General features: G+C 46.5%; 1 protein-coding gene across 8 annotated transcripts in view; it reads left to right on the plus strand.

The window, feature by feature from the left end:
• EPB41L1 (erythrocyte membrane protein band 4.1 like 1) overlaps positions 1 to 14,426 on the plus strand; it is a 574,086-nt gene that overhangs the window by 371,304 nt on the left and 188,356 nt on the right. For all 8 annotated transcript variants that reach the window (XM_078652088.1, XM_078652086.1, XM_078652087.1 and 5 more), the window contains one exon: positions 11,319 to 11,423. In XM_078652088.1, coding sequence (XP_078508214.1) covers positions 11,319 to 11,423 — 105 coding nt within the window. The remainder of the gene's footprint in view (positions 1 to 11,318; positions 11,424 to 14,426) is intronic.

Here is a 14,426-nt window from a genome sequence, read left to right on the forward strand (position 1 = left end):
TGCTTCACAGCTTCCTAAGTAGGACAAAGGCAGAGAAAGGAACAAGTCGTGCTTATGCATCACTGACAGTACGAGCCCACAAACCCAGCAATCGGTCATATTAGTAGTGCTGTGAGTTTGGTGGAGCATTTCTGCAAATACATTCTTGGCATAAGTCTGGCGATGCCTCTGTTTATGTGGTGCTAGGGTGAACATCAAATGCTCGGGCGGGGCAACGGTAGAAGGCATCATAGCTTGCATGGGGTACTTGTATTCTAGATATATGAAAACACTCATAAAGATGGCTAATATCACAGTTATCACCAATACAAAAGCTGTTTTTACACGCATGATCCAAGTGGAAAACATTGGCTCATAAAACGGCAAATAACGCGGTGCAATAGGGCGTTCTTCTTCGAGTACAATACGACCAAAAGGGTACATTCCTAACTAAAAGTCCAAAACTAAACTCGGGCTCAGCAGTCTGTCCCGCCAGAGGGTTCTTCTCCCTGTGTCCGTCAGAGTCTCACAGGCAGACTCCTTTCGTTTATACAAGAAAATAATAAACCAAGTGTCTTTTCCAAGGGATCTGATGTACAACCAGGCCGTTTACAGGTCAGTCTTTCTTTCTGAACAGAGCACAACAACAGAGTTCCAGCTCTCAACTAGTTCAGTCCAGTGTCTCGCTCAGTACCTCAGACGTAGGATCTAGCAAACCCTTTCTATTCAAGTCTTTCTCTATCTCCTATCAGTGGTGTCTGAGGTACCGTGATGTTTTCTCGGCCGTAGGTTGTATCGCACATGACCTGGAACTTCTTGGTCAGAGAACAGCAAGGAAGGTACTTGTCCTTCATTCGAACCTCTGCTTGTCGAGGTACTAACGGGATTAAGGGCACTTTCGGATTCAACTGAGGCCGGTTCACCCGATCCTCTCACTCCCTCCTCTTGCCTTTGCTCTGTTTCGCAGGGGTCAGAAAAGGGAACAAATGCAGTGGCTCTCTCTGTTTCTTGGCTCAAAATGTCACCAGATTGCAGCTGATCATAGGGAAGCGGAAGTGGCAGTTTCTTCAGGTGGGAGACATGTATCCAGTGTTTTCTCCCGTCCACCTTCACCGCCGTCCGCGTCGCGAGTAATATCTGGTGTGGCTCAGACCACCTCGGAGCCAAGCTGGTGTCTCTCTCGTACTTCTTGACCAGCACCCACTGGCCAGGTTCCAATCGGTGTCCGGGGCCCTCTGGCAGAGGCTGCTGCGTAGATGCTACCTGCTGATGAATAAAACGGAGGTCTTTAGTCCACGTATACAGGTAATCGATCAACATAGGGTATTCAACATCAGAAAAAGATCGTGGCCTAGGCACCCCCATATGTTAGCTGGTCGTCCAAAGACAATCTCATAAGGAGAGAGACCAGAACAGGAATGGGGGTGTTACTCTCAGTGACATAAGAGCTAAGGGTAGGGTGTCAGGCCACTTCAAACCAGTACTCTCTTGAATCTTAGCCATCTTAAGTTTCAAAATCCCATTATATTTCTTCACCAGCCCTGCTGACTCAGGATGTCGGGCTGCATGACATTTTTGTCGTATTTGTAAGCCATTGCAGATATGTTTAACTAGGGCCCCTTGGAAGTGCCCCCCATTGTCCGACCAAATCAAACGGGGCAAACCGAATCTAGATAGAAACTCCTTGATAAGGGCCTTCGCTGTAGCCAGGGCAGTGTTCTCCTTATTTGGGTAGGCCTCAACCCATTTGCTGAAGGCACACACTACTACTAGGACATATTTCAAGTTGTTGATGCGCTCCATGTGGATATAATCCATCTGGAGTACTTCAAACTGTAAAGTTGGGGGTGCAAAACTGCCACTCAAAACACTTTCCGCCTTCCCCGGGTTATGTTGAAGACAAACCATGCAGTATTGGACCAGACGGACAGCCGACAATTGTATGGTAGGATTATTCCATACCGGGTCCAACAAGGCACAAATCCCCTTTGCGCCTACATGGGCTGGGCCGTGGGCCATGGTTACAACGGCTTGTACCAGGGCATTGGGCAGCAGCCATCTTTGCCTATCTGTTAAATCAACCCAACAGTTATTTTCAACCAGTCTCCCTATTTCCTTCTCCCATCTCTCCAATTCAGCTGGGGTGGCTTCCTTCTGTAATTCTTTCACACTTTCTATGGTATTGTCGAATAGATCAGACTCCTCCTCCCATCTAGACGTTACAAACATATTAGACATCATGGACTGCGCTGTCTGCTTAGCAATCTGATCTGCAAAAGCGTTCCCCTCACCTACTTCGTCCACCACTGCCTTATGGGCACTACATTTTACTATGGCTAGCTTTTTAGGCAAGGTTAGGGCATCCAACAATCGTAACACCAGAGGACCATTTTGTATTTTCTGACCATGAGAAGTGTGGAAACCACGTTCCCTCCACAGCCGCCCAAAGCTATGGGCCAGACCGAAGGCATACTGGCTGTCCGTGTAGATGTTGACCTCTAGTCCTTCACTTAATTCACAGGCTCGTAACAATGCCACTAGTTCAGCCGCTTGGGCTGATCTTTAGGGGACTCGGGATGTTTCAACTACTGTCTTCAGTGTGGTGATTGCAAATGGAGCTGCTGTCATGCCATTTGTTAACTTGAAACAAGACCCATCCACATATAATTCCCCTTGGGGGTCAGATAGAGGAATGTCTGTGAGGTCAATCCTTCCCTTCATTTCTTCTTCAGTCCGAAATAGACAATCATGGACATCATTCACTTTTTCATTCGAAGGGAGCGGTAGCAATGTGGCAGGATTTAATGTGGCACATCGCGTAATCTTAATATGTGGGGCAAATAGTGTCAATTCGTATCCAGTGAGGCACACACTTGTAAGATGCTGGGTCTTAGTTCTGTTTAGCAATACATCAAGAGCATGTGGCACCATCACCATTAAGCTAGAATTTAAAATGAGCCCTTCTGATTGTCGGATGGCCACCGCAACAGTTGCTGTGGCCCTCAGACAGCTAGGAAGTGCTCTGGCCACATTATCCAATGTGGCCGACAAGTAAGCGCAAGGTCGCTGCTTACCGCCAAATGTCTGAGTTAACACTGAAAGTGAACAACCGTCGATCTCGTGCACGTATAGTACAAAAGGTTTACGGTAGTCAGGAGTACCCAAGACAGGTGCAGAACAAAGAGTAGATTTCAAAGAGTCAAAAGAGAGCTGACACTCATCAGTCCAAGGGAGAGGTTCATGCACATCTTTAGTGGTTAATTGCAACAAACGTTTAGCAAGAAGAGAAAAATTAGGTATCCACTGGCGACAGTAGAGAGGTAATTCCAAGAAAAACACGAACTTCACGCTGTGTACAAAGGACAGACATGTTAGAGATAGTAGTAATACGTTCAGGAGTCAAACGCCTACCCTCCTTCGACAGTAGATGACCTAAGTAGGTTACCTCCTGTCGACAATATTGAAATTTAGACAAGGACACCTTATTCCCTTTCGCTGCCAAATGGTGTAACAATTTAACCGTGGCGTCCTTACAGCCTCCCTCAGTGTCGGACGCAATCAACAAGTCGTCCACATACTGCAGGAGCAGGTTGCCTTCCGGCAATACTAGATCATCCAACAGAGCCTTAAGGGCTTGACTATAGATGCTCGGACTTTCAGTATAGCCTTGAGGAGCACGACAGAATCTAAAGCTTCGGCCAGATAACGAGAATCCGAAGATCTGCCTGCTATCGGGAAGATAGGGATGCTGAAGAAGGCATTCTTCAGATCGATGACTGAAAAGTATTGGGCAGTGGGCGGGATCATAGTAAGTATAGTGGTGATGTCGGTCACCACCGGATACTGTGGTATCACTATCCTATTAACCTCCCGCAAGTCAATCACAAAGCGATATGCATCGCTTTGTTCATTGGATCCTGACCAATGTTCCCTCTAATTTTTTCCCTCTGTGGGCGGCAGTGTAGGGTCTATGTGCGCTGCAAGGAAGACTATGTGCGCCAGGAACCAGACCGCGCGTGGGGGAGCGGCGCCAAATATCTCTCTAAACCTTTGCTTAAAAAAGGGAAAAAACTGCATTTCCACACATACAGCGCCATGTTAAGGGTCTTAAGGCAGGTTTGCAAGTTGGATACACACACCATGACATGAATTGGTTACACAGGCAAGTACACTTCGGGTTTAGAAAAGCACAAGACTCCAACAGTGGTACCATCATAAGATTTTACTGCTGTAGGTATAATGTTACTTGTTGTATTATATATCTGGATGCAGAGACAGAAAGAAGCAGCAAAACACCAGCTGGGCGGCACACAAGCTAAGCAAATATTTCAAACTTATGTGTTACCTAAAAGTAAAGCCAGCAAGTCCAGCACGACCTGTAAAGCATGATGGTGCTCAGACCTGTCCAGGCATCCGCCTCTGTTCAGGGGGCACAGGAGCTAAATTATTGGCCATGCTGGAGAATTATTTCCAAGCAGCCCAGGGCGGCCGACTCCAGTCCACTGGGCATGGGAGAGTGCACTGCTGCATCATGCAGTCAGGAGACAGCAGTGAGAGGGCCAGTCATCACCAGTAGAGAGTCAAGGTGCCGAGGGGAAAAAAAAGAACTACAGAGCGAACACAGTAAGTATAACCACCAGCCACTGTCAGCCACTGTATTAACAGTCACAATCAAATTGAGTTAATTTTGGGAAAGAGCGTGATATTCTTTCTTTGGAAGTTCCCAACCACCTATTGAGGAACATCTTAAGCAAAGCCGTAAGCCATACACAGGGTATGGTAGCACGCCCAACTTATTATCGGCGATGTAAACTTTGGAACACGAGTTGGTGAATTACCTGGTGTGTATTCTAGCACCAAATGTTACTGTTTCGCCGAATACATCCGCCTTTGACAGAATTACTGAATAACGCAATCCACAGTAGGAACTGAGCTACACTTATGCAAGGGGCCCTGTAAGAAGCAAGAACTGCTGGGAGCCAGAGTGAGAAACTCCTGAGGAGAACTGCCTGTGAACAGCGAGACGACTAGGAAACAAATGTCGTAAGGTAAAGTGAAGAGCTCTCTAGGAATCTGATCCCTCTCTCTGTTCCTGTCCATGGTTTCTCTTCCACTGGGACAATATGTGGGGTTTGAATACGCCAATATTAACTTGGCTATACTTTCTCCTTGGAAATTGTAGTTTTATGCCCCGAGGATGGATCTACCCACATCACTGCACACTTCTATAACATAGTCCTTTCACAAAGGCAACAGATGTTCCCATGTCTGAAAGATGGCAAATACATATGCCAAAGTTTTAGCTCTCTCCACTACCCCAGTTCAGACATGGCCATATGCAAATCAGTCTGACCCTGTGCCTCATGGGAACAGTCCAGCCCGAACTGCCAAGCCATGTCTTCCTTGGACCTGAAACAAGCATCCTGGAACCGGTTTCGGGTTCAAAACCTTCATCAGCCAGGCTATCTTGAATCCAGTGGCAAAGTGAGCAAGGGACAGGCGCGCAACACCCATTGGCCTCAAAGGGCTTCAGCACCACCCCCCATTTTGTGTGTGGCAGTCCGGGAAGAGACACTTCCCAGGCCGCTCACAGCCTCACCCGAGCACTTCACAGGTCTTTAAAAGACCTTGTGCATATTAATGGGGCTTTGTTGTTGTATCACCGCTTCTAAGAGCCCCTGCAGCTCGACTCTGCCGATTGCCTAAAGATTCAGTCCCCCCCCCCCGAAATTTGTTCTTAGCCCCCCCCCCGATAATTTCACTCTAGTTGCGCCTCTGGCAAGGGACCATCAAAATCCCCATCCCCAACCGAGAGAGGAACGAGATAATCACACATCTCTGATGAAAAGCACTATAGCACAATCAATGGGGTGAAAAAATGCAACACCACAAGACCTCGGAGCTCATGTATTTCTTGTGTTAGGCAGAGAAGGCAACACTGTCATAGCCCTGGTCCTCACGAACATCTTTTACAGCGGCATTTGGTAGCATGAACGGTATGTGATAGGTCAACCACATGTACAGTGCATCACAGTGACTTTAGACTGGAGGACCTTACACAGTAAGCGTGTGGCACTGTTTTATCAGCCATAAGGTACAGTGGCTGTCCGTTGTATGAGTCAGCTTGCACAGTGTGCGGCACAGCTATGTACATCTACATGCACAGTATCTGTTGTCATTATGTCAGATCACATACACGGTATGAGCTTACAATATATGTCAGAAGCAGTATGCATTAAAGGTATGCCAGGATTTTTACCAAACACCACGCATCTCATTTGTGTCCGGATCTAGAATTATAGCATGAGCAAAATAAGTAACCAAATATTCACAGTGATAGATGAGCTGAATATGCTACATCCACGTATACGAAAAAATAAAACGTTGTACTATATTATATGCTCCATTCTCAGCATCTGTTCTGCCATTACTTCTCCCAGACTCTCTTCTCTTCCTTTTCATGATCTCTTTCCTCTGCTCACTCCCACCTAAACGCTGCCTCTTCCCTTTCTCGGCCACTTCCATTCCAAACCTTCTTCATCTCTCCACTCACCCAATCAGCCAGCCATTCATGTTCACTTGTTAATGCTGTGGGGATAGAGCATGTCCTCTTTCACTTTTTCTTGCTATCACCCTAACAACCCTCTGCACTTTTTCACGCTTTCACCCTAACAACCCTCGGCACTTTTTCACGCTTTCACCCTAACAACCCTCGGCTTCGATACACCCGTTCCGGTTCTCTGTCCCCTGCTTGCTTTGTCTGCCTTTCACAAATGAAAGGCAGCAAGTCTACAAGCACGACGTGGTTGTAGACATGCTGCCTTTCATTTGTTAATAAAGCACAACTGGGGGGCTGATTGGGAGCCGTTGTTAAACTAATCATGTTAATCGCAGCGCTTGACGGGCGCGCAATTAACAAGATTACTTACAAAAAGGGACATCATCTTACCGTTTTCGCGCCGCACGCATTTTAAAAGCGGCGGCGCGAAGGTCCTCAGTTGCCAGTGCGCGCGTTGTAATTTATAATGCGCGTTCCAGGCGATAGATGTGCGCGCCCGCTCATCCGCGCAGCTTGGAGGGAACAGTGATCCTGACTCCGGGGATTTTTTCAAAATCGGGAGGATCGGACTGTTACAAACATTTGCAGCTGTTTCCTCAACCACCCCTTTATCAATTAAGTCCTGGATGATCGAGAGCAAGGCTCGTTCGCCCGTCGGTGAAATTTTGTACTGGGGTGTACGAGGTAATTTCGCACCTTTCTTCAACGTGATATGGACGGGTGGGATGTCTAACTTCCCGATATCCGCATCCCCTGTTGCCCACAACGTGGCTGGGACTGTATCAAGTTCAGGCGGGAGAGGCTCATTTTTAGCAAAACATTGTTTCACGCTGTCAGCATAGGGCTGTATAGTCAAATAGACACCATCCGGGGAGCAATACATTTTCGCATTCAATTTTTTCAACATATCCAAACCCAATAAATTCTCCCCACAATGAGAAGTCAGCAAGAATGGTGTATCAATAGTGTCAGGGCCGATCGTGAAGGGGAGAGGTTTAGAGATGGGGCTCACTACTGAGACTCCCGAAAATCCCACAGATACGTTATTTTGCCCGGACAGAGCCGCCCCTGGAACCAATGGTCGAGCAATTCAACTGTTCATTGCTCCTGTGTCAATTAAACAATTCTCAGAAGTCCCCATTAACTCCCCCTTCACATAGGGTCCTTGCTGATTGACTGGGATTGACACCTGGCCCCTACTCTGTCCCTGGCTATCCTATGGGTGATCGTATCTGTCCTGTTCACAAAATGCATAATCCTCATTGTAGTATTGTCTGCTCTGGGGGTTGTCAAAATGGTTCCGCTCAGACTTGCCTTGAACCGCCTCTTCCCTACGCATATCACTTCGGTCTGGACCACTCCGTCCCTGACATCGTCCCTGTACCGCTCCGTTCTGGGCGAGCAGTAACGACACTGAGCTTTCCAGTGTCATTCCTGTTTACAGTAAGCACATTGATTTATCCCTAACGGCTGGCTCGCGTCAGCGCCTGTGCCTCTGCCTGCGCCTCGGCCTGCCCCCTCCCCTCTGGATGCCGGCCCTCGAGCTCCTCTCCCCCCTCCCTATCCTCGAACGACTTGTTGCAACAATACTCGAGTCTTAAGGTCCTTAGCCTTTTTCTCCACCTTGTCCTTACTTTCATTCTCCCTATGTTCATAATATTGTGCCATGCTTAGTATCACGGAAGGGGTAGAGGTAGTCCAAGTACTCTCAGCGGCCTGCAATCGCGTAGAAATTTCGGGGGCCAAATTAGTTACAAACCTATTCACAAAAAACCGGACCCCGCCTTCTGTTGCTAAATCCTGGCCACTAAAATCGATGAAAACTCCCTCAAACCGGGTGAAGAAGCCGGAAACACTCTCATCCTTCTTCTGTCTACAGGCGGTCAATTTATCCCAGTCAACTTTTCGTGGGGGAATCAGGGTATGCATGTAAGCTATAATTTTAGCCGGCAAAGTCGTTATTTCATTCCTAGGTTTATCACCGGGTTTACGGTCTCGGTCCCTGTCTTTCAATTCAGTCCAAGTCCCCCCTAACTCGGCAGCTTGGTCAGTGTCATGCACTTGCCGCCATATATCGACCGGTACCAATAATCCGAAAAATAATCCAATATCTGCCAAAGTCATTGCAGCCGAGGCTGCGGCCTCGGTCAGCTCTTTGTAGTAAGCAGTGGGATTCTTCCGGGGGTCAGGCAATTGTGATTTAAGGGCAAGAACCTCACTTCTTTTCTACGGAGTGTACACCCATTGCTCCTGAAAACGAGCGTCTACCCAAGCTCTTAGGACTTGGTTAGCGTTATCGCGTAGTTCAGGGATTTCGGGATGATAAATAGGGTGTACTTCTCTCATGGGATGCTGGGAAGTCCTACCGCGATATTTTACCAAGGTGCTGACATTCTTGTACACCTCCTCTGGGTCCATGTTAAATTTATGAGTCCAATCTCGAATGTTGTGCACTATCTGGGCTGCCATCCCATCGTGGAAGCATAGCTCCCAGGCCTCGATAAGATAGCAGGCCATTTGATATAATGCATGTTGCTGCATGACTGGCTCGAGGTCTTTTATGGTACTCCACAAGTCAGCTACCGTGTAAATATAGTTCCGCATCCACTTAGCAGCCTGATCCGCCACCGCTTCTTTCTCGCCATATTCCACGGACCCCCTGGTAAATAATCGGGAGAGCGGAGCGGACCCCAATCCTTCGGCCGATCCTTACTCCCCCGGTCAAGATCACCCTTTCCAATGTCCCGTCTTCCTGATTACAGGGGGACGACCCCAACGCGGAGTCCCGGCGGAGTCGCCAACTGAAGTACCAAATAATATTTACCACCCAAATAAAGCTATACTTACAAATAGCCCCTGTACCAAATTACCAATAATCAGTCAGTTGGCAGCGTAGAAGGTCCAATCATTTATTACAACAAACAAACTCTGCCAGAGGAGCTCCTTGCGATCTAACCCCACGAGGTACGCCAAGAAGACGGCTGGCACATTGTTAATGCATCACATATATACTGTTACATTTCGAAACCGTTACCTAAGATGGAAAAATACAGGATGGTACAGGTTGGTGCAAAGGAAAGACCATATATGGAACACAAAACCCCTCAGATAGAGCTCAGCTTGTTATAGCAAGGTCAGGAGGGTGACTCCCTTCTGCTAACTCCGAGAGAGCCCTAACAGCTCTCCTTTGGAATGTGCTTGCCCAACCTACCCCCATCTATAACCTTGACAGGCCTAACATGCAGAGACAGCAGGTTGCTACAGTTGTACTATTTCACAGGGGAATACATCTCAAGCTTGAAAGCGAAAAGGGTCGTGTTAGTGCTGAATGCTGGAGGCAGACGAAAATACAAAATGGCGCTGGTCGGGTCAATCGGTGTTACACGTGTTAACTAAAATAACATGTAATGAAGTGCATGTGAGTCCTGAAACTATTACGTGTGTCAACATATAAGTGTTTGAAGCATTATATTTGCAGATTAGCTACACTACGCTAATTACTAATGCTAACTACATGCTTTACTAGGCCCAGATCGAATTCTGGTTCCTCAGGGTCACCTGTATGTGTATATATGTATGAATGTGTGTATGTATGTGAGGATACTTGGATTATACAATTTTAGTTCTAAGGCAACGCAGCACTGCACGTGGTTGGGGAAGGAACAAATCTTAACTGGGGTACAGATAGAAAAGTCTTTCTTGAAGCGATGCCTGGTGCTTTGAACGAAGGAGATGTGGCATCTTGTGTACAGGGTGTTTCTTGAAGAGCCAGACATTGTGTCCCTACATCAATCGATGGAGTGATAGTGATGGCTAGATCTGCTCCAGGATGCTAATTCACACCATTAGTATTTCACAACCTTAGTAAGTAGAAGCAAAATGTAGTCTTCTGGTCTTCTCTTTTTGTAGCCTAACAATGTCTACTTGCTTGGTGCTGGTCATTGGAGTTCTTGATTTTGGGAATCCACTGGAATGGTATACAAAAAGGAGGGCACCCTCTGTCAATGCTGCTATGTCTTAGATCATCCTTCCCAGCACAGTACAAACAGTTTTCCATGAAAACGATTAAACAGCATGATTGAACCAATTACCGAAAGCTTCAAAGATTCAGAAACTGACACATTTCGGCAATTTGTTTAAGAAACAAGCTTCTAAAAAAGCAGTGTAGGTTAATAAATAAATCCTGTAGGTCTGGGATGTCTTACTGGATTTTCGTGAGAAGTGTATTGTGCTTAGGGCAGTCAGACACCCAGCAAGTCATCCACAAGACAGGGTAGGGGACTTTTTAAAATAACGTCATGGTATATGAAAGGCTGCCATTCAGGAATTCTTGTGATGTGACATAGTGTCATCCCTGTGAGTCAATAAGTGAGTGTCTTAAACTAATGTTGCCTGAAAAAGCTAAAGCTCGTTCTCCTCAGACCTAAAAGTGAGGATCTTTCAATAGTTTTTCAGCGTTTTTATATTTCCCAGGTCCATGTCTGAGTAACTCATCCAACCCTAGATTTTCTTTGTACTTTGGAACTTGGTGTCCTGTTTATCCCTAAATAAGGACCACAATTCTTGGAATGCAAAAAAAACCCGGCCTGCGTGAGCTTTTTCACGCATGGGCCAGGAAAACTCCAGAGCCCTGCTTTTATTGATGTCCAGGATGAGGAATTTTACAGTAAATAGCTATTTATATTGGGAAGTGTTCTTTCACATCTTACTATCATTCTGAAAACTAGACTGTGTGGAATTAAACAGTACCTAATCCGTTTACTTGGTTTCTTCCTTCCAGAAACACGCCAAGGGGCAGGCTCTGTTTGACACAGTCTGCGAACACATGAACCTGCTGGAAAAGGACTACTTCGGCCTCACTTTCTGCGACTCGGACAGCCAGAAGGTAAGTGTGTGGTCCTTATTTTATTTTTAAAAAAAATCTTTTTATTAAACATGCTCCTCACTTAATACCAGAGTGAACAATACATAGCAGTTGCAGAGATAGATCGCAGTGCATTGTCATCGGAAGGTCGATTCTCGTCATTACAGATCAGAACAGACAAATCATTTGAAATCAAAATACTCATACAAACAAAAGGGACACTCTTCATTTGCACCTCTCACCTTAACTGCGAACTTTAACCCAAACCTTGAGACTGTCCTCCATCAAAGTTCATTCCCCGATATACCTGCCATGGGTTCCATATTTTTTCCCATTCTTTGGTGCATCCCCTACTGCGATACACCACTTCTTCTGCCCTTTGACACCGTGGTCCAAATTCAAACCAAGATGTCCTGCTAATGTGCGCCATGGAGAGCAGAAATACTGTAAATACTTTTGGCTCTATACAGGTCGATGAAGGTCATCGCTTCTTTCTATTTAGTAAACAAATGATGGGGGCTGCTTTTTGTGTGGAAACCTGAGTTTCAGTAATTCTTTTCTGATGTGGCATAGCATAGTGTAGGTAGCAGGGCTGTAGAGCAAGTGCACCTCTTTCATATATATCATCCATGTGTGCATTTATTTGTTAACAGTTTCGCCTTGGGCACATAGTGACAGGATGCACCTAACGCCAAAAGATCTACTGGCTAAACATTCATAGCCATCTTGATTGTAGGCGTCCTATGAGGTTCTATTGAACTTAGTGCACCCAGTAGAGTTCCAGGATTGAGAGCTGTGGATAGACAAGTGGGCTTCCGTACAGAAAAACTGGAAAGAACAGATACATTAGAGAATTTTTATTACAGTAGGATTGGTGACCCATAAGTTACATTTAGGGGAGGGGGTTTCACTATGTTGTAAATCGATTAATGTGCAATTTAAACGACACCTCCTTACTGTATCTATTTCAGTCACATAGGGCTGATTACAGGTGTCCTGGAGCGTCAAGCAGTTGGTCAACTAGGGCACATTTGAGCTTGGTATTTCCCATTGAAAGGGGAAAAAATACGGAATTGTAAGGGGTAGTTTCTGTCCTGTAACTCCAGTTCTGTAGTAGGGGTATCTCTGTTATAGTCATAATCTAGTGAATAGTCCCGCCCATGCGCGTGGACCCCGGAGCAATCAAAAATAATCTCTTACAGTGTCAAAAAATGCAGAAAATGCATAGACACTTAAGAGAGAATTTAAAGACAGATAATGCAGCCAAAAAGCTACACTGTCCAGTACTTCAACTAGAAATTCCACCATAAAATCCACAAAACAGCAAAGCCTGTACAGATTTCCCTTGCTTAACAGCAAAATCCCTCAGGAATGATAGAGAGAAGAACCTGGACAGACAAGCCCCATAGGCTGCCATTATGTGGCTTAATTAGGATACTGTGCCTTTAAGGAACCTTCCAGAACCTTCTCTCAGTATCCCAGAATGCATAGCAGGTCCAACTTAGCCTCAGTTCTTTTTGAAGGCGCAGAAAACGCCAGACCTGTAGCATTATGATCATGAACAACACTCCACAGGGGAGGCGGGAGGGCGCTTATGACTATAACAGAGATACCCCTACTACAGAACTGGAGTTACAGGACAGAAACTACTCCTTCTGTAGTAGGGGATCTCTGTGTATAGTCATAATCTAGTGAATAGAATGGCAAGCCCATCCCCACACCAAGCGGCGGTGGAGAATAAAATAACGCCACTACTGTGCGAACAGATTCCGCAGCGAAGCCTGCCCAACCTGAGCGTCTGCCCTGGCATCAGTGTCCAGACAGTAATGCTTAGCAAAGGTATGGACCGACTTCCAAGTGGCCGCCTTGCAGATCTCTGCAATGGGAACATTACGGAGCATAGCTGTCGTAGCAGCCTTGCCCCTGGTGGAATGAGCCTTAGGTTTGCCCCCTAAGGTCTTATTAGCTTTGCAGTAACACAACTGAATGCAGGACACAATCCACCTAGAGATGGACTGTTTAGAGGTAGCAAGACCCGTCCTGACTGAGCCATAATTGATGAACAATTGGTCTGACCTACGAATATCTTTAGTCTTATCAAGATAAAACTTCAGCACCCTCCGCACATCCAGGGAATGTAAAGACCTTTCCGCCGGAGATGAAGGATTCTGAAAGAACGTAGGCAAAGTGATAGTCTGATTGATATGAAAATCAGAAACAACCTTGGGAAGTAACTTAGGGTGAGTACGCATAACAACTTTAGCATTATGAAATACAGTATAAGGTTCTTGGCAACACAATGCCTGAATCTCACTCACCCTGCGGGCCGATGTAATGGCCACGAGGAACGCCGCCTTCCAGGACAGGTGCTGCAACGAAGCCTTATGAATGGGTTCAAAAGGCTCCTTCATCAATCTGGACAGCACCACATTCAAGTCCCACGAAGGCGAAGGAAGCCTGACAGGAGGGAACACTTTCTTCAAGCCTTCCAAAAAATCTTTGATCACAGGGATCTGGAAAAAGGAAGTCTGTGAAGGGCCTTTCCTGTAGGCAGTCAAAGCAGCCAGATGAACCTTAATGGAATGGACATTAAGGCCCGACTGCGCCAGATGAAGCAGATATGGAAGGATGACATCTTCCTTGCATGACGTAGGGTCATAGTTCTTAGACTTGCACCAGATGCAAAACCTCTTCCACTTGTAAGCATAGGAAGTCCTAGTGGAAGGTCGCTTAGCCTCCTTCAGTATGTCCATACAATCCTCTGGGAGATTCAGATGGCCATATTGCACTATTTCAGGAGCCATGCCGCCAAACTCAAAGACGAGAGGTTGGGGTGCACCATCCGCCCCCCGAACTTCGTGAGAAGGTCCGGCCTGCACGGCAGCTTCATGTGAGGAAGGAGAGATCGGTGAAGCAGGTCCGTGAACCACCACTGTCTGGGCCATTCCGGGGCAATCAGAATCATTCTCGCCCTGGATTGAGACAGCTTGATGAGAACCGCCGGAATCAGGGGAATTGGTGGAA

The sequence above is a fragment of the Lissotriton helveticus genome, chromosome 7, assembly GCF_964261635.1.
Source record: "Lissotriton helveticus chromosome 7, aLisHel1.1, whole genome shotgun sequence".
NCBI classification, from domain to species: Eukaryota; Metazoa; Chordata; class Amphibia; order Caudata; family Salamandridae; genus Lissotriton; species Lissotriton helveticus.